At 45.8% G+C, this 27,000-nt stretch overlaps 1 protein-coding gene across 1 annotated transcript in view; it reads left to right on the forward strand.

The window, feature by feature from the left end:
- Adcy1 (adenylate cyclase 1) overlaps window positions 1–27,000 on the forward strand; it is a 144,645-nt gene that overhangs the window by 64,039 nt on the left and 53,606 nt on the right. Inside the window, exons 5-8 of the mRNA XM_027938399.2 lie at window positions 7,116–7,243; window positions 15,933–16,091; window positions 17,318–17,459; window positions 19,208–19,363. Coding sequence (XP_027794200.2) covers window positions 7,116–7,243; window positions 15,933–16,091; window positions 17,318–17,459; window positions 19,208–19,363 — 585 coding nt within the window. The remainder of the gene's footprint in view (window positions 1–7,115; window positions 7,244–15,932; window positions 16,092–17,317; window positions 17,460–19,207; window positions 19,364–27,000) is intronic.

A 27,000-nucleotide genomic window follows, 5' to 3' on the forward strand; every position in this document is an offset into this window, starting at 1 on the left:
ACTCTAGGGATTAGCTAACCCTGGAAGGCCCCTCTCTCCTCAGTCTGCAAAACTCCAAGCTGTCAGAGCTTCTGAAAATACAGGAAATAGAACAATGTGAATTTTCTTTTTTCTCTCTGAAGTTTCAATAATTTTAGTCCATGAAATAAACTACTAATGGACAGACATAACAGGAAGAAAAGCATCGATATATATTAACATGCAGAAACATGGAGGCCACACAGCAAGTACAAGACTCAAAGAATAAGAAATAGAGTTAAAGTTTGAATAGAATTTTGAGGTAGAGAAAAACAACAGGGGCTTGAGGCTTTGGGAGGTGGGGACAGCAAAGGTATGGAAGGGTCAGGGGAGGAAAATGCTCCTGAAGGAAGGTGGTCTCCTTAGGCAGTGTCTCCAGGTAGCCTGTGCAGGTAGCCTCCAGAGGACTGTCTGTACTGTCTGACTGTCTGGGTCATGTGTCAGACCCCAATCTCTTCTTCCTGTGAAAATGCCTTCCTAGGCAGATGGGGGCTTCAGAGAAGGCCTCTTTACATTGCGCTGCAGACAACAAATGTCCCTCACAGAAAGCTTTTCAAAGCTGTTCTGTGTCTTCATTTCCTCTGAAAAGCCATCTCAAAATATGCAGTAGAAGTGTATTTTGATGTGGCCTACCTTGATCTCCCTCACATGATCAATAATACAACCTGTTGCCCTTGGTGGATAGGTCAGTGGGTTTTGTTTTGTTTTGCTTTTCCTTTTTCATTCTCCAACAGTTTCCCTCCCTTTTTGGCCTCTCATCCTCTGTGGTTTTATGTTAAATCCCCCAGTCTCTTATCATCTCCTATGAATTAGAACTGGTAGATCCCAGAGACTTGACTGAGTAGGTTCTTGAGTCTGCACCCTTCCACGCTCGGCTGTGAGCCTCCCATTGCTTCTCCCCAGCAGAGGGCGCCAGAGTTTTTCTCTTCCTGGCCGGTTGAGGTGAATGGTGGATTCAGGCCTCACCAGTGAGATCCACCCCTCACCTGGCTCCATACACTGTTGCCTCTCTTGGTCTTAACAGCAGCTGCCTTGTAAGCAATGGCAGGATTTCATACTTCATTTGAGTGTGTTTTTTAATTCCATCACTTCTGCGTTTATTAGCTCATATTTTTTTTAAAAAGAATGTTTACTCATCAGCTATTTTTTTTTACTCAAAAATAGTAAGTAAATGCTTCATTTTAAAAAATGTATTCATCAGTTTTTAAAAACAATGAATTGGAGCCTCGTTATGAACTTGTGGATTTTGAAAAATCTGATGTTCTGATCCATTGCCATCTTTTTTACTTTTGGGGCTCTAATTTCCCATGTTGGCCTGACCCAGCTGGCTTCTATTTCCTTTTGACATGGCAATTTGCCTCTGAGCATCATCTTTAGGGACAGTGAGGAGTTCCTGCTGCAGACTCACACTTGGCATTGTGTCAGAAGCTCTAGTTTCCTTCAGTGGGAATTGGGGTTTCAGTCCTAGAATCTGGGTTGCCGTTGGTTCTGGGACTCTTCCAGGGGCAGAGATAGATTCATTTATTTATTTTTTTTTTTAGAAAAGAAAAATAAATTATGAGTTTATATTGATATTTCCAATTCACTTAACTCCATTCCTTTCATTTTGATATTTCTAATTCATTGAACTCCACTCTTTGGATTTTTATGTTTGTATTTTTTTTTCTTGATGCTTGAAAAATCCTAATGACAATGCTATGGTTCTAATATGTACCCAAAAGTTCTTGTGTTGGAAAGTTAATTCCTAATTCAATAGTATTGAAAGATGGGACTTAGCAAGAGGCTAGGCCCTGAGGGCTCTACCCTTACCAATGGATTAATGTCATTTTTGTACGACATGGGCTAGGATCCTTAAGTGGGTTGTTACAAAAGTAAGTTCAGCCCCAACTCGGTTTCTCATGCACTCCCTGCTTTTCTGGCTTCCACCAGGAGAGTGTAAAGGTCTTCTCCAAATGTGGACCCCTCAACCTTGGACTTCCCAGATTCCAGAACTGTAAGAAATAATAAAAAATCTCTGTTCTTTTAAAACTACCCATTCTCAGATTAACTCAGGACAAATTGTGACTCTCACACGAGAACCCTTCCTTTATAGCCTCCAGTTTTACTTATTTTTGGTAGGGCTGACACAAGTGTACATTTTAAGTTACACTAAAAAAATCCTCAAACATTGTTTTTCCTTTTAAATGTCCATGTAAGACTGTGCTTTTAGGCTATACTCTCCTGCCAGGCATTTAAGACCAGTTGGTCACAACTGACCTTCTTCCTATCTACTCTGAAGAGTCAGCTGAGGTTCCTCAGAGTTCACTTTTGGGGACATGTGTGAAGCCTCCTGGCTTTAGCTTTCCTCTACTAGTGGTACTATCTGCCAGGGTCCTGCTGATCATATGTAGCTTCTCTTAGAAGCATCAGGAAGATATCCATTCTCAGGTATTCTGTAATAACACAAAATGAATGAAGACAATAATATTATTTATTTCATCTTTCCATATTTTAGTAGGTTCAAAATAACTGCCAACATTATTATAATCAAGAATAAGCCCACTGGGTGCATTTTAACATTTCTTGGTGGTTCTATCCACCAGATATACAGCATAATGTGTTTTTGCATCCCTTGGAATAATTCTTCTGTGTGTGGTCATGTTGCCAAGGTAGTAAAGTTGCCAGAATCCTAGGCCTGAGGCAGGGACTGATTTCAGGGAATCCCAGCAAACCAGGTCCAGCCACTTGCCCCATACTTCTGGTGAAAGCAGTAATGGTGAAGTAGGAAAGAAATTTATTGGGTATAGGTACCCTGGGAAGATAAGGGGATCAGCATCCTCAGCCTTGTCTTTGGGGCACTGACATGAACTTAGGTTTAAAATAGAAAAAGGAACAAAATGGAGGCACAAGAAGTATGTGTAATTAAGTCATCTTGTTCAAACTGATGCAGTGGATCATGATCTTAACTCTGGTTCTGTGTGGTCCAGAAGAAGTGGTTATGTGCTTGAGGGAGCAATCTGGTTCTCATCATGAGATGACTGCTTAGGGGGCAGCCTTGGTTTCCATCGTGAGGTGATTGCTCCTATAGAAGGGCAGACCCACCGAGGGATGATGTGCCTGCAAGTTTTAGGGAAATAACTGGAGACCTTTAGGAAGCTCCCAGGGATCTGGAATAGGAAGTTGTAAAAGCTCTCAGGTGACAATTTGTTGATTATGACTTCCCTGCAAATCTTAAAAATGCCTTAGTTACTCTTATCTTAGTGCCTTCAACCTTGAAGGGGGATAAGAAAGGTTAGGTAAATTTAGGGCTAATCAACCTTGTGTTACCAGTTTTTAGACAGACACTCCTTAAATGATTAACAAGTCTACGTGCAAAGTTGAGCAGAAATCTGATGCAACGTTTAAGGTGGAAAGAGACAGATACACAATGAAGGCAGAGATGATAACCTTTTATCGGAGGACCAAGTGAAGAGTCAGTGCTTTTAGCAAAAGTGGCCTCTAAGTCTATGTTATAGTAACAGGTTTATTTCATTTTGGTTTGGATTTTTTTAAGCATCACTGTTTTTAATTTAATTTTCTCTTGAGAGTCTTCCTGATGACAGGGCAGGCTAACTCCTCCTTCCTGAGTCTGGGGAAACCTCACGGGGACTGTGTTTGCCTGGTACCTGTTGATGGACAGATGTCTGCAGAATTCTTAGGTTTCAATTCCTCTGCCCTGTATATTCCAGTCCCTGTAGTGAGAAGCTGCGAAAAAACAAAGACCTTCTCTCCTTTCATTGACTCTTATGTATTCCATGCTTTAGTCTAGTGAATGGCTGGCTCATCATGGGGTTGAATAAAAGCAATTGTGGCAGAATGAATTGTGAACACTGCAGTTGAAATAACGATTCTTCTTAACTTCTGGTGATTGCCACTGAGTATATTGCAGTTCATTTCTTTTTAATCCTGTCGGCCCAGCAGGTTAAAAGTATCCAGTTGCTACACATGTACAGTTGTCACATATTGCTACATAGAAATACAGTTTTCTAACTTTTCCTGTTCTGTTTTTCCACTCACAGTCAAACACTCAATTGTACAAAGTTCATAGGACTTGGTCAGTGTGGGTTTTGAATGCAGTCACTTCAAGGCAAAAACTAGATTAATTCAGGCATGCATGTGTCACCTCCTTAATTAGGGGAGCCCAGGTCCTGGGATTTACCTACCCACTCAAAATCAAGGTATAGTGTGGGGTCCTCGTGTTGTCCTCTGGCCTCTCTGGACTCTACTGTTTTAGGGCTGGCCCAGCAGGGATCAGACATCATGGGGCTCTAGAATCAGTAGCAATTATCCTGCCTATGACTCTGCTTCCTCCTAGACCTACAAGATGGTGGTCTTTAACTTCATCATTTATGTATGGAATTAAAGTCCTCTTGTGGTCCCTAGCCATCAGTGCTCTGTGACCTTCTGGGGCTGGGCAGGGTTAGAATATGCTGCCTGTGTGGTGGCCCTGCTGTCTTGGATCCTTCCCTGTGACTTCCCACTCATGCAGGGTCATGGCTAGTCTAGACTTTGTAAGCAGACCATACCTCTTCAGGCCACACCTGGGAAGCAAAGCTGGAGATTGTCCTACCTGCACTCTCTCTCTCAGTCCTGTCTCTCTGTGCCTGGGAAGGAGGGGCAGCTTTGGTCCCTCAGGCTGCATACCCCTCAGGGCCCCCCTTTTCACCCTGCTCCTCTTCTTCTGTCTTCTTGGTAGGACACAGAACCATATGAGTGTCATAAGTGTTTTCCTCTGTGCTTCCTGTAGTGAATGACTCCCGGCAGTGGCTTTCCATATTTGCAGAGAAGATTCTAAAAATCAAAAGCATTTAAAACCATCCTTTTGACCTCTTAAGCCTGCTCACAAAACCCAGGACATTTGAGATAAAAAATAAACCAAAATAATGTACCCAGTACTCATTCTAGGGGTATCTACCAGGGCAGGTGTCATAGAGGCTGGTGGGGAAAGGAAGCTGGGAGGGGCCGGGAGGGGCCTGGGCTTCACAGCACAGGACAATCCAAAGACTTGCCTGTAATGCTGGATGAGCTAGGATCATGCACTCACATGTTGTGCATGTTGACCAGGTTCTAGATGTGTATTGCTGTTCTAAGACAGGCGTTCTGCACAATTTCTCCAGAATACACCTGGCCCTGGTCGGCCTTAGGCCCTTGATATGTAGATGTGTACACATGGATATTCAATATTAGACGGCTTTGTCCTTGGTCTCTGTTGAGAGATGGATTCTCCCCATGCACACCTCGGCTGTGATGTGCAGTAATGGCCACACTTCACATTCCTGTGGGTGTCTTTGTTCTTCATCACAGTGTGCTGTTTGCATCTCCTTGTGCATATGATTCCTGTAGGGATTGTAATCAAAGATTACACCTTTGCCAGCCCCACAGAGATGTTTCTTTTCTGTGATGCTGTTGCATGGAAGGAGTGGGCATGGAGCCATCTGCACAGCTGGTGGCATCCCCTTCTCAGATGCTCACAGGGGGCTGGAATCATTTCTCAAGGTCCCTGCAGCACCAAGCCTGGGGCAGGCAGCTCAGGACAGCAGTGAGGGACGTGGTTTGCCCATCTCTGGGAAGATCTGACCATGGAAAGGCCTGGGGGTAGAGTCCCCTCAACATCCAGCTGTTATGCTAACTCCCTGCTCAGCCTGGGCACTTGTTAATTCATAGCATTTGTGAAAATCTACAGCAGACAGCTCATTAATAAGAAACTAAAGGGTAAAATTAGATATAAACTGTGAATGTGCTCTCCAAGTACAGTTTGAGGAGCTCTGTGGCTCTATGAGACCATCTTAGGGTCTGGAAGGTCCTTTCTTTCCCAGCAGTGTACCTGTGTGGGTTCATTTCCTTCAGTGCACATCTATGGCAACAACACAGCATGAAGGATGTGTCCAGCTGTCTGCTTTGAAAATGGGCGTCAGAGACATGCAGAAGTGGACAGCTAAGCCATATTTCTCATTTATTGCATTTTATGTAGGTAAAATGTTGTAGTTTTTCATAAAAATGTTATTTATATTAACATGAAAATGAGCTAACTGTTGCCTTTAAATGAATTCATATGTGTTTAAAAAGGTCTCACTTGTGGCTTCTAATTGGTAAATGTCAACAGTTATAACCCACATCAAAATTTTTTGTTGGAACATCAGTTATTTCAAGATATAAAGGAGTCCTGAAGTGGAGGATATTTAGAACTGCAGTTTAATGCTTAAAACAAAAATAGCAGTCATGATAGTCCTAACTGACACCTATCGAGTAGCACTGGCCAGATAGAGTGGTAATTGACTGACTTTCTTGATTTCCATTATCACCACCCCCCCCCCCCCCCCGTCCTTCCTAAGAGATCTTGTACATTCCAGGAGGGCTGCCCATGGCCCTTTGTATTGTTGGTCAGGGGAGCGCTGTGCAAATGCCATGGGTTGGAGCAGATCTCCCACAGAGGTTCCGTTTTGGGTTGAGTATGTGTAATCTGAAATCCAAAATCTAAAACAAGAGCATCATTTTGATACTCAAAAACTTTTGGATTTTGAGGCATTTTGGGTTTCAGGTTTTCAGATTAGGGATGCTCAGCCAGTTTTAAAGTCTTTGAAAGTATTCCCAAATCTGAAAAATTCAAAATGTGAAACACTTTTGGTTGGACAGGGGATACTCAGCCTGTTTTCTTCTTCTTCATATAATGAGGGAGTGGGTATTCAGTGACAGCAAGTGCCTTCTAGAAGTGTGCTCTAGTGTGGGGTTATTGAGAGTTGCAGGAAAACCTGGATGGGTATGTCCTGTCCTTCCTGGGCGAGGACTGTCCCAATTGTGTGTTGTGGCAGACTCCCCATAGAGGTGGCCTTACACCTGGACCTTGGAGGATTTGCTTACCAAATGGAGGTGGGAGAGGTGAATACCCCAAGTGGAAAGAGGCTCTGGGTAAGGGTATCAGGGGCAGCAAGGGAAACATCAGAGTGAGCTTGATTCTGTCCATTGTGGTGACCACACTGGTAAGTTGTCCACATGCTTGGTAGTCGCTAGCATCTAAAGGTGATGTGGAAATCAGTGTTTCTCAATGCTGTCACTGACCATGTGCTTTGCCTTCCCTGAAGGAGAACCACTGTCGTCGCATCAAGATTCTTGGGGACTGCTACTACTGTGTTTCAGGCCTAACCCAGCCCAAGACTGACCATGCCCATTGCTGCGTGGAGATGGGGCTCGACATGATTGACACCATCACGTGAGTGCCATGTTGCCCCAAGGGTCTTTTCAGGGCTGCAGAGGCTGATGAGGCAGTGGGAGGTTGCTGGGTCCAGGAGTTCTCTCCTGAACCAAGAAGTGAGGCTTCAGTGACCACCTCCTACATTTTGCTGTGATGTATTTCTTTGTTCAGAGGATCCTGTGTATTGTCAGGTATATTGGAGACATGCAAAAAGAAATGGCCTTTATAATTAGACTGGATAAGCCATTCCGAAAGGGTGGCCAAATACAGCCATCACTGTGTGCTGGTTCTTCCTCTAGGCAAGTGACTGCCTCAGTGCTCTGTGTGGAGAGTGGGCTGGGGTCTGGGAAGGTTTGTCCTTGAGGAGGGATAGTACCTGGGAGGTCTGGCCTTGGTTAGGCTTTGCTTACCAAAGTCTGTCTCAGTCCACAGATGGCTGCCTCCATTGCTCCAAGATAAGGTGTGGAGGTGGCCTGATGGATGTAGGGTAGATACCGATTCAAACATCTTAAAGCATGGAGAGGTGGGTCTGTTCTAACAAGATGGGTGAACAGGGATTGGTGTGAAGTTTCATGCTTGGAGCAGAAAGTAATAGAACAAGAAGCCACAAGAATCGTGTGGGGAAGATGTGATGAAGTAGATTAGCCGCTGGATGAAAGAAAGCACACACTTCACACTGTGTGCTCCCACAGTTGAGATTGAGTGACACCTAAGACCCTGTGAGACCCCACTGTGCTGTGGGATACCCCAATGCTACCCTTGCAGACTGCAGCTGGAGGAGGCATGAAGGAACCAGCACCATGGGTACGTTAAGTGCCAGTCACAGTGAGCAAAGCTGGACCCTCTTAGGAGTGGTTCTCCAGTGTGGCTTCCTCATGTCAAGAGTCCAAAGGAGCTGCTCTGGGCCATGTTCTGGCCTGAGATGGAAAGGCACCCAACTGACTGCAATACACAGCAAAATGTGAGAAACACTGCCTTGGAAAAAAGCAGCCAGCTGCAAGAAATGCTGGGCTGAAACTGGGGAAGGAAGAAAGGGAGGAAGGAAGGACTCCTAACTTGGAGGAGACTCAGAAGGCAGTGACTGTCTTTTATTCTGGATGCCAAGCCATAAGTCACATGTCATAACATATCACATTTCATATCATACATCACCTGTGATAGCACACATCATATCATGTCACTTGCTCTATCACCTATGTCCTGACACATCATGTCATACATCACACCATCACAACATATCATATATGTTATATGTTACATCTTGCATTGTGTCATATATCATATGCCCTATTATGTCAGATCACATACAACACATCGTATATCATCTAATATTCGTACATTATATTGGTTTTAGTGGGCTTTTTCACCACTGTGACCTAAAGACCTGACAAGAATAATTTTAGAGGAAGAAAAGTTTATTTTGGTAATCATGGTCTCAGTCCACAGATGGCTGCCTCCATTGCTCTGGGCACAAGGCGAGGCAGAACACCATGGTAGAAAGGTGTGGCAGAGGAGAGGAGCTCAGCACAGGACACTAGGAAGGAGAGAGAGACTTATCCTTTCACCAAGGACAAAATATATATCCCAAAGGCACATTCCCCAATGACCCACCTCCTCCAGCCTACATACAGTTACACCCAGGTAATCCATTCAAGTGAATTAACACTGATACATTGATTAGGTTAAGGCCCTCATAACCTGATCATTTCACTTCTAAACTTTCTTGCATTGTCTCACATATGAGCTTTTTGGGGATAACTCACATCTAAACCATAACAATATCATATATCCTATGCTGTATTATATCACTTCACACATACCACATCATATACCATCTAACATACATATCACGTATCATATTGTATCATGTCATGTATCACATCATATCACACTGTGTATCACATATATCAAATATATCACATTACAGCATTATATATTACATCATGTAACATACAAGTCTATTTACTCACTGCTCATAAAAGGGCCCAATGAATGGAGAATGGATTTGGAGGGGCAAAGAAAAAGATTTATTTGACAAAGCAGGAAAACTGATGGTAGACTAGTATTCTGGCAAATCATCTTAACTTGGGCTTTAAGTTCCTTTCATCTGTTCCTTTAGGCACAGGGAAGGAAAAGAGGGGTTTAGGTTAAGAAGTGATTGGTGAAAGCTGGTGGATCTTGATCCGTTAAGTTGGCACAGGTATAAATCCACCCTGTGCTGCTAGTTTCAGCTTTAAGTGATTAACAGGGGCTGTATGTCAGGGACGATCTAGAGGTGTGGTTAAGTACAACATGGGGCTGTGGTGCAGAGTTTTCTGTGAGCCATAAGCATTGCTACAGTGCACATAGCCTTGTGTTGTATATTGCATTATATCACATTATATGTATATTATTGATGTGTCAGATCTTGTTTTAAGTGATCTTCTTGGAGTAAAATGAGGAAGCTATAGGTGGGAGCTGTAAGGAGACAGAGGTCATCTTGTTCATTTGGTAAATATTTATGATGCCCCTGTGTTAGGCATGCAGATACAGGTAGTTAGCTGGGTGCTACAGCTGACCTGTGCTGACCAGGAGGCTGATGAGGTTGCACCTTATGCCTCTGCAGTTGGTAGCCTTGACTGAACTCTTCAGCCTCTTGGGTCTCCTCTGTGCATTGGAGCCTCATCCTATCTCTCCCAAGGGGCTCTGGCCTTAGGTGGTGCTGCCCTTCCTTTCCTGTTTTCCTACTTGACTTGCATGTTTATGGTTCTGAAGAGTTTCTGCAGGAGTGCCCCTTCCTGGCTGCTGCCCAGGAAACCTGCTGGGTTTTATGTCCAGCACTGAGCTGCAGCCTCACATGTCTTGAAATGCTTCCTTGTCCCTTTGCTCCTTGAAGCTGTGTCCCCTTTGGTGCTCCCTCAGCATTTCAGCTGCTGGCTTTCTGGCACCATGTCTCTGGTCTTGCCACTTGAGAATGGTGTACCCTGGGCTGGTGTCTTCCTCCCAAGGCTGCTCTCTGCTTCAGTTTCCTGAATTCACAGGGCCTGAGGGATAGCCGCAAACCTGGAGCCCCTGTCTGGGCTGAATTTTTGGCCACCCACCAAGATACTGAGCTCAGAAGATGGCCTCCTGCCCAAACAAGTCTGTTCTCCCCTCTAGACTGTCACAGAGCCAGGGACCATCAGTGTATTCTCAGCATGGCACTGAGGGCCTACCTCCAGGGAACGAGACTCCTAGCATCTGGTGCTCTCCCCTGTTGGTCCCTCTGGGCTGCGTGTGTCCCTGTCTCGTACACAGAAACACACACACACACACAGAACAGAATATGTTTTTCAAAAGGATAGGCATGTCCAGATAGAGGGGAATGTTTGTGTGATTGTTTTTCTCTGACCTTGGAGTGCTTTATTCGGAACTTTGGAGATTCAAGAACTCCTTGAGAAGAACTCACACGAATAAGCCAAGTGACCAAAGCTCACATTCGTGGCAGGGTCTCGCTGACTGTCTCCTTTGTGAGAAGAAGGTCTGTGCTATATCGAGCTAGAGGAACGGGCCAGCCTTAAGGAGCTGGATTCCGCTGGTTGTGGACTCATCTCTTCTTAAAAGCCTTTGGGTGGCGGGCACCATGGCTGGATGTCCAGGAAGGAGCTGGTCCTGCAGGGCAGAGATGTCCTTCATCAGGCACCACAGTCACATCTGTTCTAGATTTGGGGAATTCTGAGCAGACAGAGTAAATCTTGAGGAACAAGGGATGGTTTGGCTATTGGAAGCTTCTTGAAGCATTTCAAGCAGACTCTTTGGTCCAGAAGGTGCTCCGGTGCATGGTAGCAGGGAGGTCACTCCTCTCCACCTTGAGGGGTCTAGGCTGCCCTGTTAGCTTTCTCTCTGCCACGGACTTCTCTAGCAGTACCTGTACCAGGATCCTGTACTTCTGAGAACACAACAGTCTCATTGTGATGCAAGTGCCTTTAGGGTGGATTTCCAAAGGGGCAGGGCAAGGTCAGAGGAAAAGAAATAAAGTAATTATAAAATCCAGAACAGATGCTGCTTCAGGTGCAGGTGTGGGCAGGCAGGCAGCCATGTTGGGTCTTAGCTTCTTACCACGCTGGCAGAGTCAATTTTGTTTCCTTGTCAAACAAGTGAGGAATGATCTTATTATTGTTACCTTGAAGATTGTTCATTCCTATGGGAAAAGCAGATAGAAACATTTACCATGTTTTCCTTTTTGATCTTTGATACCCAGGCCACCCACAACTGCCATCTTGTTATTGTTCAATGCAGACTGATCTTTTGGGAAGTCAAGGACCTTGTATGTCCAAGGCCTGATAGCATAGAGTGAACCCCAAAGTGGGGCAGTGAGGCCCACCAAAGTGCAGGGTGGGTGTATTAGTCAGCTTTCTATTGCTGTGGCAAAACTACCTTAGAAAATCAACTTATAGGAGAAGAGGTTGATTTTGGTTCACGGTTTCCAAGGTTTTAGCTCATGGTTGGTTAGGCCCATCACTCTGGGCCTGTGGTGAGGCAGAATGTCATAGAGGGGAGCATATGGTGGAGCAAATCTGCTCACCTCATAGCGGCCAGGAAGCGGAGAGGAAGGAGCTGGGATCCCAATCTCCTTTTCAACAACATGTCCCCAAAGACCCAACTTCCCTCCATAAGAACCTACCACTTAAAGGTTCCACCACCTCCCAATAGCACTACAGGATGGAACCAAGCCCCTGGGGAATACTTCAGACCCAACACAGCAGCTGGCATTTCCCTGTAAAACCATAGATAAGGAATGCTCACTTTCAATTAGAGGCTAGTTCTTTTCCTCCTCAGCCACTTGTGGCTTAGACAGCCTGACCTTGCTGAGAGCTGTGGCATCTGGAAACAAGAGCAATGGACCAGAGGGTCTGCCAGGCAAGTGTTGCCCTGGAATCTCCTGGGCTGCAGCTGGGTCTGAGGAGTTCCTGTCCTCAGATTTCCCTGCTCCAACCTCTATCACCTGGAAAGATTTACCCTAAAATATTGTAGGCCTCATTTGGGTGTGCATTATGCTCTTTAAAAAAGTGTTAATTTTTATTGGTGTGATTTTCTTTCATTATTTTGAGTGATATGTGTTCCCTGTTGGGTCAGGTGGATTCCATCAATAGGAGGAAAAAAGAATGAGGTGTTCAGAGAATTTAATTCCTTGGCTGGTCTTGCCTCTGAGGTACTGTATAACCCTGGGCACATCACTTCTGTCTTGGGGCCTCAATTTTCCAATCCATAAAAATCCATGACATCCTGGCTCTGAGAGAAGGGTGCAGTGGCAGCAGAGATGAGGGTATCAGGACCATCCTGGCAGCTGCTATGCCTGGGCCATGGGATGGGGTCCTGCATTTTGACTCCAGGGGTAGTCCTTGGCTTCCTGTTTTGATGGGTTTCTCCAGGATGCCCATGATACTCTGGCCACAGCAGCACCTGGGACCTTTGTCAGCCTCTGACCTTCCAGGGAATGGGAGGCCCCTCCCCTCTGATAGGCAACCCAAAGCTCCACTTTTCTTGAGTGGGCCAGAGACTTCTGATTCTCATGGAAGCAGATGAGCCTATGGATTCCTGACTCCCATCCTGAGGCAACACCTCATATTCCTCAGTGTAAAATGAATGAGTCATGTTTGCATCTCCAAGTTGTTGTGAAATGATGTGGGCTCTCATAGGTGAGCTTCCAGTTGCCACTGTAGGGATTGGTTTATCACCTGCCAGACAAAGGGAGCTGGCCCATCAGAGAGGGAGCCCCTCTTCTGTGGGATTTCCTTTGTGGCACATGGTCCTGTATACCTGTAGAAATGGGGACATGCCTGTTCATCTCTGGGGGAAGCTTCTGTTGGCATAGGCGATAGGGAAACAGGAACCTCATTATTCTTCCATGCAATCCCAAAGCATGCTAAGTGACATTTTTTTTTTTAAATAGACTTAATCCAGATATGGCCTTGCTCATGGTTTATGTGTTTTTTGTTTTCTCTTTTCTGTTCTGAATTAAGTTAGTAGGAAAAAGCATGTGCTTTTCCTCCTCTGGCCCACATGAACAGGTGAGGACAGCTTGCACATGCCATACACCAGCAGATCCTGATGGCCCCCCTGGGTGGAGCCCTGAGGTCCTGTTAGAAGGGACACCTATGGCCTGTTTCCAGACACCTGGGCTCTCTCCTACAGCCCCTTCCTTTTTAACAAGCTGGGTTCTGTGTGTGAGCTAGGGAGCTTTTCTCAGTTTCTCATCAGAAAGTAACTTTAGGGATTATTATTTCATGTTGTTACTGGATTCTAGTTTTCAGAGCCAGAGCCATGAATACATCTAGGGATGGATTTTCTGTGGGGTAGAGGATAGTTTGGATACACTCATGTCTTTATTTGCATAGGGTTTTCATCAAAACCTTAGGGGATCTGGAGATTCTGAACCTGTACAGTTTAGGTTGAGAACTTGCATTTTTACAGCTGGGGTAGCTGAGGCCCAGGAGGGGGAAGCGAGGAGCCCGAGTTGAGGCCATTCCTTTGAACAAGGGACTTGACAACTATTTGCCCATTCTTCCTCTATGCTTGGAAACTTCCATCTAGATGATAGTAAATTGGCCTCTATGGTGTCCATTACCTCCTTTTTATTTTTTCCTTGTGTGCACAGCTGTAGCCACAATGCTTTGAATAATGGGTGAAGGGAGTCAGCTCAATAGATGTTTGTTGAACAAATGAACAGAAGCACCCTCATCTGCCCCTTCATTTTCAAGCTTCAGTATAATCATGATTACATTTACTTTCTCCCAGGATTTATTTATGCCATGGTGCTGACGGGGGTCCGCCGTGTCTTGGGACAGGCCGCTTCCTTGTTTCTTCCCTGTTGGAATCAAGCACTCGAGGGCTAAGGTCAGGGCTACAGACTGAGCAAGAGTCTGGCTTTTTCCTTGCATAGAAAATAACTTGAGATAAATAAGCAAACCCGAGCATATAAATAAGAAAGAAAAACAGGACAAATAAAGTCAGAAGGACTGGGGAATTCTGGTTCCTTGGAAATGACATGAGAGTTCTATTGGATAAATAGCCAAATCTAACTGAGATGTTCCAGGAACTGTGGGGCCAAGAGGAGCAGCAGTGAGAACAGCTCTGGATGTGTGATTTCTTTAGAGGCAGCTGTCCAGTTTCCTGAAGACCAGATGGTGTCAGCATTGAGATACTGGAGGCAGAATCTGCCAAAGACAGAGAGTATTGGCAGAGGGCGCAGGGTAGCAGATGTGTGGGGCTGCATAGACCTGGTTGGCAGTGCTTGAAGAGGTCCAGGGACAGGGATGGATGTAAGTCCCAGCAGTCTCTGTGTCATTTGCTCTTTCATAACTACACAAGTATAATTGCTCAAAGTGCTCTGAAACACCATTGGCAGGTTTCAGCATCTACGTTTTCCCACAGGCGTTTCCTGTTCTGAATTTTGAAATGTTTTAACTTCAAGATCTTGTTTCAGTGTCTCTTATTGGTGATTGGCAGACAACTGAAAAAAAAAAGGTAACATTTTTTTAAAAACCACATTCAAAAGTTATAAAACCAAACAGGTATTAAAGATGTTTTAAGAGTCTTTCAAAACACTTCTTCGTAAATCTGTGGAATGAACACTTCTGAGGCTACTGAAGCTGAACTTGCACTAGGATTTCTGGGACCCTGACTTAAACATGTCCGATTCTACTCTCTTGCATCTTCCAGTGTGGAGGTAGGCAGGCAGCTGTCTTGGAGTGGCTATTGGATCCACTGTGTGCCGTGGTTATTGGAGACAGGCCCTTTTGCAGGCAAATGCATGATGATGGCAGAGCTGTTTGTAAGATGAGCCCAGCAGGGTTGAGTGGAGGTCAAGAGGCCTTGGAGACATGCTGGGCAGTTGCTCCCTCCACTATGGCTGAAGCTTCAGGCATGGAAATAAGGGAAGTCAGAGTGAAGGTGAGCCAGACATATCGCAGGTGGTGTGGGGTCAGCCTATTCATTTCATGTCGTCATTGATAAATGCAATGTACAGAGGCCTCTGGAGTGGGACTACAGGGCACAGCATGGATCGGGGTTGAGGGCAAAGTGAGGGCTGCCTCACTGACAGTGGCAAGGGGGTGGGCTATGCTTCCTGGAGACTTTTTAAAAATATATATTTTCACACTTAGTGGAATAGAATGAGTTAGCAGGTTGGCTGCACCCTCATGTACTGGGGTACACTGGGGTGAGTTTAGATGACTTCGGACATTGTTAGAACCAATGTAGTCAGAGCTGGGCTTTTATTGCTCAGGGACAGGCAATGGTGTGTGCAAAATTGGCCAGACTGGCCTAGCATTACCCAGATCCTCAGTACCCTCAGCACCTTCTTTGCCTTCATTTATGTCCCCAGAGCCCCTTGCCTGGTGACAAGACATGTGAGGGATTTGAGATCCTAGGTTCATTTCCCTCTGGGGATGTTCCTAGATGGGAAGGGGTAGGAGAAAGCCATGGAGGGAACGTACCAAGCTTGTGTGGACATTGTGAGATGGCCGAGATGGCCTTGCCTGCCCACTTAGGACTCAAAGGCAAGGCAAAGAAGCACTGCCATCCACTGATCAGGACAGGAGACCTCCACATCCTGACCCTTCCCAGATGGTAGAGCAATGTCGAAGTCTAGTTTCCCCATTGCTCACAACCTCACAGAGCAGACTGTGGTGGTCTATTGAGGCAGGTGCTGGGTGGTCCCAGCCCCATGCTCTATGCTGTGTTACAGGTCTGTGGCTGAGGCCACTGAGGTGGACCTGAACATGCGTGTGGGGCTACACACCGGCAGGGTCCTCTGTGGTGTTCTGGGCCTGCGCAAGTGGCAGTACGATGTGTGGTCCAATGATGTGACCCTGGCCAACGTCATGGAGGCTGCCGGCCTGCCTGGGTAAGTTGGGGACTTGGTAAGGGGTGACCCCACAGTGGCCATGTGTTCTCCCTGAGTCCTCTCTCTGGGCATTGCTCCTGAGGGTATCTGTGTGGGTTCTAATTTGACCTTTAGCATCAGGACCTCAGGAGCTTGGCTTGTCCTGGCCACACCTGCCACTGCATTCCTGTGGTGGGGGCTCCTGCTGAGCCCACTTCTGTTCTCCCTGGGATTCAGTGAGGCCCAGTATACATTTGCAGAAAGGCGGTATTAGATCAGAAGACCAGATATGCATGGAGACCTTCACCTGATGCAAGTGGTGTCCTTATAGCTTATTATTGCTTCTTTGTTTTGCTCTTAAAACATGTGCATGAAAAGTGCTGTGACCTCAGACACCCACCAGGGACTGACAGTTTCCTCTCCATTCCTCCCTCTCCTACCCATCCCATCCTTTGAGGCTCATAAAGCAGCCACTGCTGGAAAAGGCTACTGGTGACCACCCAGGCCTTGGAGTTCTGGCAAATTTGGGACCTCCACCCTCAGCCTGATCCCCACCTTAGTGGGGCCTCCTTGATTTCCTCCTCAGCCAGCTAGGGAGTTCAGTTTTGAAATCAAGACTTTCCTCTGAAAGGAAGTCAGAAGATTGCATGGTGAAGAGTGGAGTTGGTCAGGGAGTTTTCTTCTTGTCCCCTGAGCACATGGTGGAGGAGAGGAGGCTGCCAGTATTTCATCTGTCTGTTGGATTTGCATCTTCTGCAGAGGTGATGCTTCCTTTGAGGGATTCATCTGCTCTTGCTTGAAGACATGTGAGGCAGTATGAAGGCCTTGGGCCCCATGCACCACCACGTGTCCTGCTATTCTGTCCACTCACATCGTGTGGGGCTGGGCTGGCCAGCCCTGACCTACGTGGCTAACCTAATAGTTTGGGAAGTGGATCCTGTTTCTCCTCTTCCTTTCTCTTCCTCCTCTCACCCCACATTTCCTCTTCTCCATTCCTGGTTGCAGCCTTCTGATGTTTTTCTCGGAAGGCCCTTCATCCTCCTCCACTGTCCTTCTCTGTCCTCCTGGGCATGTCCCTTCCTTCTTTGCTTGCCTCCCTCTCCTTTCTTCCTAGGTTACCAGTGCAGAACATGCACAGGGAGCAGGAATGCTCCTCGGGGAGCTTACCCTGGGCCAAGAAGCCTGATCCATGGGCGCACATGAGGGCAAGGCTCACAATTCCATGTGCATGTGTCCTTTTCTCATAGGAAGGTTCATATCACAAAGACAACCCTTGCGTGCTTGAATGGAGATTACGAGGTGGAGCCAGGCCATGGACATGAGAGGAACAGCTTCCTGAAAACTCATAACATTGAGACCTTTTTTATTGTGCCATCCCATCGGAGAAAGGTAGGTACCTGGACTCCCTTCCCCCCTCCATTTGGGCCTTAAATGGCCTGGTCTGACAGAACTTTAAAGACACACTTGTCCTCACCTCCTCCTCTTGTGATGGCTTCTGTGGTTATGGACTTGCTGAGAGAGAGAGGGGTGCCTCCACTAACATTGGGTCCAGGGCTTTGTTGGGGGGTGGGGGAGCAAGTCAGAGAGCAGAGGGGATGAGAATCCCCAGTTGGACATCTGGGGTTATCTTAGGGCTGCGCCCTCTCTTCCCACCCTGGACCCTCACTGCCTCCTCTGCAAAGTGAATATGAGACCCCTGCAAGAGGCCGGGGAGGTGGAGCTCTGTAAACTGAGGGGTGCTGCATACAAGGGGGCCATGGTCATCCTAACCAGGCACTTGCAGTCACTCCACCCAGAAAAAAGTGATCTGGTCATGCTTGAGGGTGATAGAACTGCTTTCAGGGCTCAGGTGAGGGACTAAGGACATGTCTGTGTGTGTGTTTTAAAGAAACAATTAAAAAAAATAAAGTATGCCCGTGTTCTCTACTGAATATCACCCTTATCACCACTGTGTTTGTCACCTTTTCATCCCTGTGATCAGAATACCTGAAAAGAACAATTAATGGGAAGAAAAATTTATTTCAGCTCATGGTTTCAGAAGTTTCTGTTCAAGATCAACTGAGTCCATTGTGGAAACCTCTTGACATAAGGGTGTGGAGGGGAAAGCTTTTCAATGTAATTATGGTATCTAGGAAGCAGAGAGAGACACACAGAGAGAGAAGAACCAGGGACAAGATATAGTCCCTAGGATTAGGCTCCAGTGGCCTACCTTCTCTCACCACACCCACCTTCTGATAGCAGTGCCCAGGAATCCATTCAAATTATTATTAGTTTTATTTTTGGTTGGTGGGGGGATTGAACCTAGGTGTACTTAACCAGGGAGCCACAGCCCTTTTTTGTATTTTTAAGTTAGAGACAGGGTCTCACTGAGTTGCTTAGGGCCTTGCTAAGTTGTTGAGGCTGGCTTTGAACTTGTGATCCTCCTGCCTTAGCACTGGAATTACAGGTGTGTGCCACTGTGCCAGGCCATTCAAATTAATAATTCATTAAATGTGCCAGGCCATTCAAATTAATAATTCATTAAATGTGCCAGGCCATTCAAATTAATAATTCATTAAATGGATTAAGCCACTGATGAGGTTCCAATTGAGGATCCAACCACTGCCTGAAAGCCCCACCTCTGAACCTTGCTGCATTGGGGATCATGCTTTCAACACATGAGCTTTTGGGGGGACATTCAAAATCTAAATCATAATAACCATTCTGGGAATATAGCTTCCACACAGTTTGCATGGCTGGATCTCCTGGGGATGATCCTTTTTTGTGAACACCAGTGCAAAGCTAGGTGGCTTCCTTTAATCTTGGCTATCTCCCACTTAAGGGTCTAAAGGAGGTGGATTGGACAGGTCTGGGCCCTCCTCAGACTGGAACACCCCTAGCAGTGACTGGAATCACAGTCTCATCCCAGTGGGTGTTAGCCAGGAATGAGGTTTGACTTCAGAAAGGGCATGCCAAGTGAGCTAAACCCCTCTCTGCCTAAACCCTGGAGTTGCTGCTACCAGTAATGCAGAGTCAGCATTGAGCAAACAGATCCCTGTGCCCTGGAGTCCCTGTCACCACCAGGGTCATGTTTTTAACCTGAGAGGCAAAATGTATTTCATTGATAGCATTTCTCTCCACTCATTGTGTTTGAATAGATATTTCCAGGCCTGATTCTCTCAGATATAAAGCCGGCCAAGAGGATGAAGTTTAAGACTGTCTGCTACCTGCTGGTGCAGCTCATGCACTGCCGGAAGATGTTCAAGGCTGAGATCCCCTTCTCCAATGTCATGACCTGTGAAGACGATGACAAGGTAGGAGCCACCAGGGGCACTGCTGGCAGGAACCAATGGGAACTGAGTCTCCATTCCATCTTCTTCTCTCCCTTCCTTTGCAGTATAGTCCCTGTGCAGCAGGGTTAGGTCCAACATTGCTGTTTACACATTGTTTAGTCAGCCTTTCATTGCAGTGGCTAAAATAACTGACAGGAATAACTTAGAGGATGAAAAGTTTATTTTGAGCTCACAATTTCAGAGGTTCAGTCCATGGTTGGTAGACTCCATTGTGATGGGCCTAAGACAAAGCAGAACATCATAGTAAAAGGGCACAGTGGAGGAAAGTTTCTCAGCTTATGGCAGCCAAGAAGTAGAGAATGAGAGAGGAAGGGGCCTTGGACAGATAGAGTTCAAGGTCATGCCCTCAGTGACCTACTTCCTTCAGCCATGTCTCACCTGCCTACAGTTTCCATCCAGTAGTCCATTCATATTATTAATCTATCAAATGAATTAATCCACTGACTAGGTTACAGCTCTCATAATCTAATCATTTACCTCTGAATAGTCCTGAACATTGCCTAACACACGAGCTTTTCAAGGGACATTAGAGATCCAAACTATAATACACATTTATGATCTTGTGAATGCTGCCCAGAGCTAAGTCAAGTTTAATTTATGCACAATTTGTACTTTTTCACACCTTTGCAATCTGTATTTAACTAAGTTCAAACTAACATTCCCCACGCTTGGTCTAATGTCACGATAGTCCTTCTGTCCTAATGTCCTAGCCATTTTAGCCTTGATCTGACCATTCCCTGAAGCTGGCCCCTACCACTTCAGGGGCTTCTTTGGCCTTGTCTTCCTCCTGTTGTTGACCTTGTGTCTCTCATATCATATGGGCTCCTCCCCATGGTTCATTTCCTTCTTTTGATGGATCACGGACTCCAGCAACTGACCATGGAAGGGAAAGGAGGCAATGTTGGGGCACCTTGCATGAATAAAAGGGTCTTTCCAGCCCCTCACATGGAGAGCTTTGCAGCCTACTGGTGTGATGGGCCCCAGTTACTAGGTTGATGTATTAGTTTGCTCAGGCTCCACAGCCTGGGAGAGGCCTTAAACCACAGACATTCATTTTCTCACAGTGCTGGAGGCTGGAAATCCAAGATCAAGGTGTCAGCAGAGCTGGTCTCTCCTAGTCATCTCTCCTTGGCTTTGCAGATGGCGTCTTCTTGCTGGCAGAGAGAAGGGGGCTCTGGTGTCTCTTCCTCTCCTTTTAAGGGTGCTACACCCATCAGAATCTCATCTATAAGTCCCCACCTCCTACTACCATCATGTTGGAGGGCAGAATTATAATAAGTAGATTTGGAGTGATGCATACATTTGGTCCATGACAGTTCGCCATGATCTTTCTTCCTCTGACAGTTTGTTCAATATGTTCTGGCTTCTGCGGTTGCTGCTGAGAAGCTCAGAGTTATCCTCTTTCCCAACCTTTTGATATGACCCTTATGAGTATTCTTGCTCTCAGGAAGTTTATGGAACCTGTTCTTTGTACCTGGTATTCTGAACTTGCCCTAATGCCTTGATCTAGGTGGGTTTTTTTAAAATTTTTAAATTTTTTTAAATTTTTTATGCTTTGGGATAGATATAGCCCATGGACCAAGACGTCTACCTCTGTAAGTATTCAGGGATTATTTTGTTGATTATTCCTTTCCTTCATTTTTATTCCCAAAACTCCTATTATTTGGGCATTGAATCTCCTGAACTGACCTAATTCTCCTTCTCTGTCTTCACTTTCTGGAAAATTTCTTTGATTTTATCATCTGACACTTTTCTTTCTTTCTTTTTTTTTTTTTTTCAATTGTTACCAGGGATTGAATCCAGGGACCACAGAACCACATCCTAACTCTTTTTATTTTTTATTTTGAGCCAGGGTCTCACCAAATTGCTTAGGGCCTTGCTAAGTTGCTTAGGACCTCGCTAAGTTGCTAAGGCTGGTTTTGAACCCATGATCCTTCTGACTCAGTCTCCCAAGTCTCTGGTATTGCAAGAGTGTGCCACCTTACCCAGCCCAACACTTCTTTTGAGGTTTTCATTTATTCAACCACATTTTTTTTTTTAAAAAAACAACTTCTATGATCTCTATTTTGTTTTATAAATAGTCCTTTTTATGAAATCCTATTGCCACTTCAGGGATGTATTTTTTTCGCATTTCGTCTCACTGAGATTTTTTTTTTTTTAAATATTCTGTCCCTCTGAGTGGCTCCCCCCCACAACCCTGTTTGTCTTCCTTTATAATCCCATCTTCTATAGATGTCCAAAGCCCTTACTCTTGTTGATTAAGATGGGGAATTACAGAGCTGACCGGGAGCACAGATCCAGGAGAAGGGTTCTCCTCTCTGAGCTTTCTTTTGGGCACCAGGATTTTATGTTTCTCTTCTTGGATGGGACAAGGTCGCCTGTGATTCTTAAATTTTCTGCTGGGAGGCAAGGGGTCTCAGACTTCACTTCAACCACATAGGCCTTGCATCAGTCACTCTGAGTTGGAGACCTTGATTTCCCCCCAAGAAAAGACCCCACTATACATTTGAGGGTTGATGGGTCCATATCCCCAGACCATCGAGTAAACCGGGGATTGTTGACAACACCTTGTGGATGGCATTTGATCACAGCAGCTGTGACCATCAGTGCTTGAGCCCGAGCTGTCCTGGCTCTTTACTGTCAGCTGGGGTCCAGCCCTCTAGGGTCTGCCCCATCTTGTTTTCTAAACTCCCATTGCTACTTTTTCCACCTTCATTTCTTTCCTGCCTTTATCGGTTTTATGCCTTTTAAAGAAACCTCTTGCTGTAATTTAGAGACTTTTCAGGAAGAAGCAAGATTCTCAGGGTCATGGTTCATTAGTTGTGTGTGTGAGCTCAACTTTGCTAGAACTTTATCTAAGAATTCTCTAAGAACTCTGCTTATGATGTATTCCATCAAAGAAAATTGGTCTTTATGCCTGTCAGGCAGCAAGGGACTGTTTTAAACTAAATGGTTGGCTTCTAATGTTCACATGTCCTGGGTAGTAGGAGTTTTGGCCCTGATCAGGTCAGAGGCACGTTTTCAAGAGTTTCCACTCCATTCAGAGTGGGATCCAAGACAGATGAGTCTTCTCATCTCCCATGCAAGGAGCTGTCCACGGAGGGTGGAGCCTCTTGGGCCTGGAATTCCCACCACTTTCAGGCCTTAGCTTGTTGTACTGGTGTTCCGTGAAATATGCAGATGTACTGTGAGTCTGTCAGTGCCACTGCCTCAGGGCAGACAGTGGCTTGGCATTCTTGCCCTGTCTAGACTCCCACTTACCTGAACATATCTGACCTCCAAATGACTTTTGGAGTTTGTAACCAGAGAATTTTCTTTGCCATATTGTCAGATTTAGTCTCTGACTTTCTCCCCTAGTGCTCAGGGGCCCCCACATATCTTCCCACCAGGGCTAGAACAAGGGTGGGCAAATCAGGTGCACAATTTAAGCATTTACCCAAACTCAGTCATCCAGATAAATAATATTTTCATGCAATATTTTGAAAAATCAACTTTAATCCAAAAGAAATCCAGGTCTTCTCCCTGCCTAGGACTTTTCTTGGAGCAATTGTGGTGGTGGAGATAAGTTATTCTTATTTGATCATTGAGGAACTCAGGTTTAATAAGATTCTGCAATTCAGACATGTTTCCAGGCAGAGCATGCTGGCCTCTGATTCACATGTTAAAGTTTTGCTGGACAAACCAAGACACTGAGGGGGCTGCCCTTTCTCCTGAGCTGGGAGAAAGCAGCATCTGTCTCTGCTTAGATTTTAGGCAGCTCCACCGGCAGCCCTTCAGTGGCTCTGTAGGCCTGTAAGGAGGCAAACCTGGGCTTCCCATACCACACTGAGCCATCTGCAACCACATTCCAGTGGCTTGCTGCTGCCCCCAGCCCTTCTCTGCCACCATCCCTGCTTCCTTGCAGTCTTAGCCTGGCCTAGGCAGTGAACCCTATGTAGCATCCCCTCACCCTTCTTTCCAGTGTTAGAGTGTTGGTCTGCATTCCTCCTTTCCATCTGTGCTCGACTGCTTCAGCCAAGCTTTTATGTGAACACGCCTCTCACCTCCCTGGCCAAAGACATGGACCCCTTGCTTTGCACCTTCCTGCCTTCTCTGGAGGCACTGAGTGTTGTCCAATTTCATCTTTGGTCCCTCTGTCCCCTCAGTCCTCTAGATGGATACTTAGAGACTCAGACCTCACCTGTAAGCTCAGGGTTCTGAACTGCAGACCCTGCTGCTGCCTACATACTCCCCTGGGAGGCTCAAACCCTCCAGATTGTGCCCCCTTCTCTCTCATCATGGTGCCATACCACCTTCTCTGAACTCTGGGCCTATCCTGGCTGGGCCCTTCAGTCCCCAACCCCAAGAGGCCTGCATGATGGTGCTGGCCCTTTTCACTTTGGATGACTCCTGGACATCTTACTAAGCCTTCTGGACCTTGAGGCTTGCCCCCCACCCCATCACCTTGTCCACAGTGCCTCCCTCTTCTGTCTCATCCTTCTATCCAACTGCCTGTCATTCTGCTTCATAACTCCATATCTGTACATGACTCTCTGCCTGAAGATGATCCTCCCCTGTCATGCCCTGCTCAGCAATTGAGTTAGTATTGCCAAATGCTGCCAGAACACCATCTTCTTGTTCTATTGCTCTAATCTCTGACCCCTTGCCCTCCATGGTGCCTGATTCTGGCCCCTTTGCTCCATGGGTAGCCTCTGCAGCAAGGGCAACTCCCTTACCCCAGTACCTATTCCTCCCTGGGGAGAGGCTAAGAATCATCCAACTTCCATGGAAAAACCTTTGCTTTTCCAATATCCTTATTGCCATCTGTTCCCAAACTGGGCCCCTAGCTGCCACCTATGATTAGTGAAAACAAGTCCCCAATGGGGGCAGAAAGTGTCTCTATCATGGAATTCATCAAAGAGTGATGATGGGCAGTGGCATGGGGCCTCTGCAGGTTGTCTGTGGTGGCTTCAGGTAAGGCCTGATCCTGGGCGTGTGATGAGTTTGCTGTGAGTGACAGGTGGACACTGGCCTGCAGCTCTTTCCCTCTCTGTGGCATTCCAGGCCTGTCTTCACTTGTCCATCTCACCTCTTCCTACCCTCTGCTCCCCTGCTCCTCCAGACATGCTCACCTGGCATCCTCAATGTAAGGTGGAGCCAACAAGGAGCTGGGGTTGGGGTGGGGTGGGAGTGTGATTTATACCTTGGAATCTAGGCTTAGCTTTTGTCAGTGTGTCCAGTTCTGGGGAGTGACTTACAAGTATGCTTGAGCAGCCTCAAACTGTTCCGTCCCTGTGGGTCCAGTGTTCTCAGGTGCTGCTCATTTAGGGGACTCGGAGCCGGGACAGCAAAGATTGACCAATAGGTGGCAGTGTTGCACAGTGATCCAGTCCAGGGTCAGGGATGATGTGCCATTATGAGGAAATCATTCCATGACACTTGTTGGGATGCAGTAAAGGCTGCTTTATTCAGGATCTTTGCAGTAGGACCAGGCAGTGGGGTCCCAAAGTTGCGGAGGAAATTGGGGTGAACTTCAAATACAACAGGGAAAGTGGGAATCTATAGCTAAGTTGTAGGGTGGAGTCAGTGGATAGAAAATTACTGAGAGAAAGGAAACATCATGGGTAGGGATTCTGGCAAAACCAGCCAACAGACTCCTGCTGATGATAAGCTAAGCTGATCATACATTACCTGGAGCAAGGTGGAGGATGAGGGAACTGACTAGTTATGGAAGGTGATCAGATATTGGGGGGGGGGCGGATTTTGCTAAGCTGATTTAGCAGGGTTCTTTGCTGAAACTGGATGTTATAAGGAAGTACACAGAGGGACCTAGAGGAAGATTTTTAGATCCATCTGAATCTTGGTCCATTCCCACATATTCTGATGCCTCTGATAGGTCTGGGCCACCCCTCACTGAGCGGCCTGGACCTCCTCCTGGGGGTTTGATCTCTTACCTGCACCCACATGGCTTTAGGTCTTGCTCATGGCTTTAGGGCTTGCTCAAACAGCTATTGTTGTCATACTTCAGGGATAAGCTCCTACAGTAAACTGTAGCCTCCAGTGTACTTATACCTCTTCTCTTTGTTGTTTGAACACTCCCTAAGATTATAAAACTAATTATTGTGGAAAATATGAAGAAATGAAAAAATTCATGAAGAAGAAATCGAAAAGCATTTATCTATAATCCTACAACCCCCCACAAAAAATATCATTAATATTTTGTTCCTTCCTGTTTCTTAAGAGTGTGTGTGTATAAATTTTTTAACCAAACTTGATTGGGTGACATACAAACAGTTTGGTATGTTTCTTCAGTGTGTCCAGTTCTGGGGTAAGTTTCTTTGGTAAATTTCTTCTTCACTTGCCAATATATCTTAAAGATTTTCTTATATTATCAAATATTCCTCAAAAATTTGATTTTCAATCATTGTATAGAGCCCTAGCCTAAGAAGAGACCGTTTACTTATCAACCTTCACTGATATATATTTCTATTTTGTTTTAAGTGAAGCACAGCAAGCACAGCATCTTTGTTCCTGAAATTTCTTTCTTGGATCATTCTGTAAAATGAATCCTAAGAGTGAAGGTCTGCATGCATGGGTGTGTCACTCATTAGGGTTTGTGATCCCTGTCACCTATTGGACCCATTGGGTTGGAGACATGCAGATGCTAGTCAGAGCTAGTCTGGGGACTCTTCTTGATTCTCGTTTCCTAATACTTGAAGAATATTTGTTCACCTACTTTATATACCCAGGAACCTGCTTCTGTCTGCCTTCTCCCCCTTCTCTCTCTTTTAGCATTGCTTTTGTCCTTGTCATACTTCAATATCTAAGTTTTTTAATTAAACAACAACTACTACTACTACAAATATGCAGGGCATGGTGGTGCATGCTTGTAATCCCAGTGACTTGGGAGGCTGAGAAAGGAGGGATCATAAATTCAAGGCCAGCCTAGGCAACTTAATGAGTCTCTGTCTCAAAATAAAAACTAAAATGGACTAGGGATGTAGCTCAGTGGTAAAGCACCCCTGGGTCCAATCCCTCATACCTAAATAAAAAAATAAAAATAGAAGCAATATGTACACATGATACAAAAGTTAAATCTTTCAAACTTGACCATTTTGTGTTCTTTCTAGAAATCAATGTGTATGTACCAGCAGGTAAATGCAGGTGGGAACTGAGATTACTGTACGTACACACAGTCTTTTCACTCATGCTGGACCTTAGGCATCTTGGAGTCTCACCCCAACTCAAGTCCCTTCTCTGTGGCTGAATGGCCCCCAAGTCTGGGTGCCGACCTGACTTCACCCCTCACTTGTTGGTAGATAGGGACTTCATTTCATCATGTCCACGGGTGCTGGGAGCATCCTTTTTAACAAACATCTTAGCAAGAGGTACAGGGATAGCCTGGGGTATTGCTTTGTGGTGAAATTGCTGGGTTAATGGAGTGTCTATTTTAATTTTGGAGAGCTATTGCCAAATTGTGCTCTCCCAAGCATTTGCCCTCCTAACCCTGCTGATGGTACATAGGAGCTCTGGCTTCCCCGACCACTTCAGCTCTGCCCTTAGCACAGTTTAAAATATCACCAATGTGCTCTCTGCTGTGTCTTTTCTTCTATTTTTGA

Source organism: Marmota flaviventris, chromosome 1 (assembly GCF_047511675.1).
Source record: "Marmota flaviventris isolate mMarFla1 chromosome 1, mMarFla1.hap1, whole genome shotgun sequence".
In the NCBI taxonomy this organism is placed as follows: Eukaryota; Metazoa; Chordata; class Mammalia; order Rodentia; family Sciuridae; genus Marmota; species Marmota flaviventris.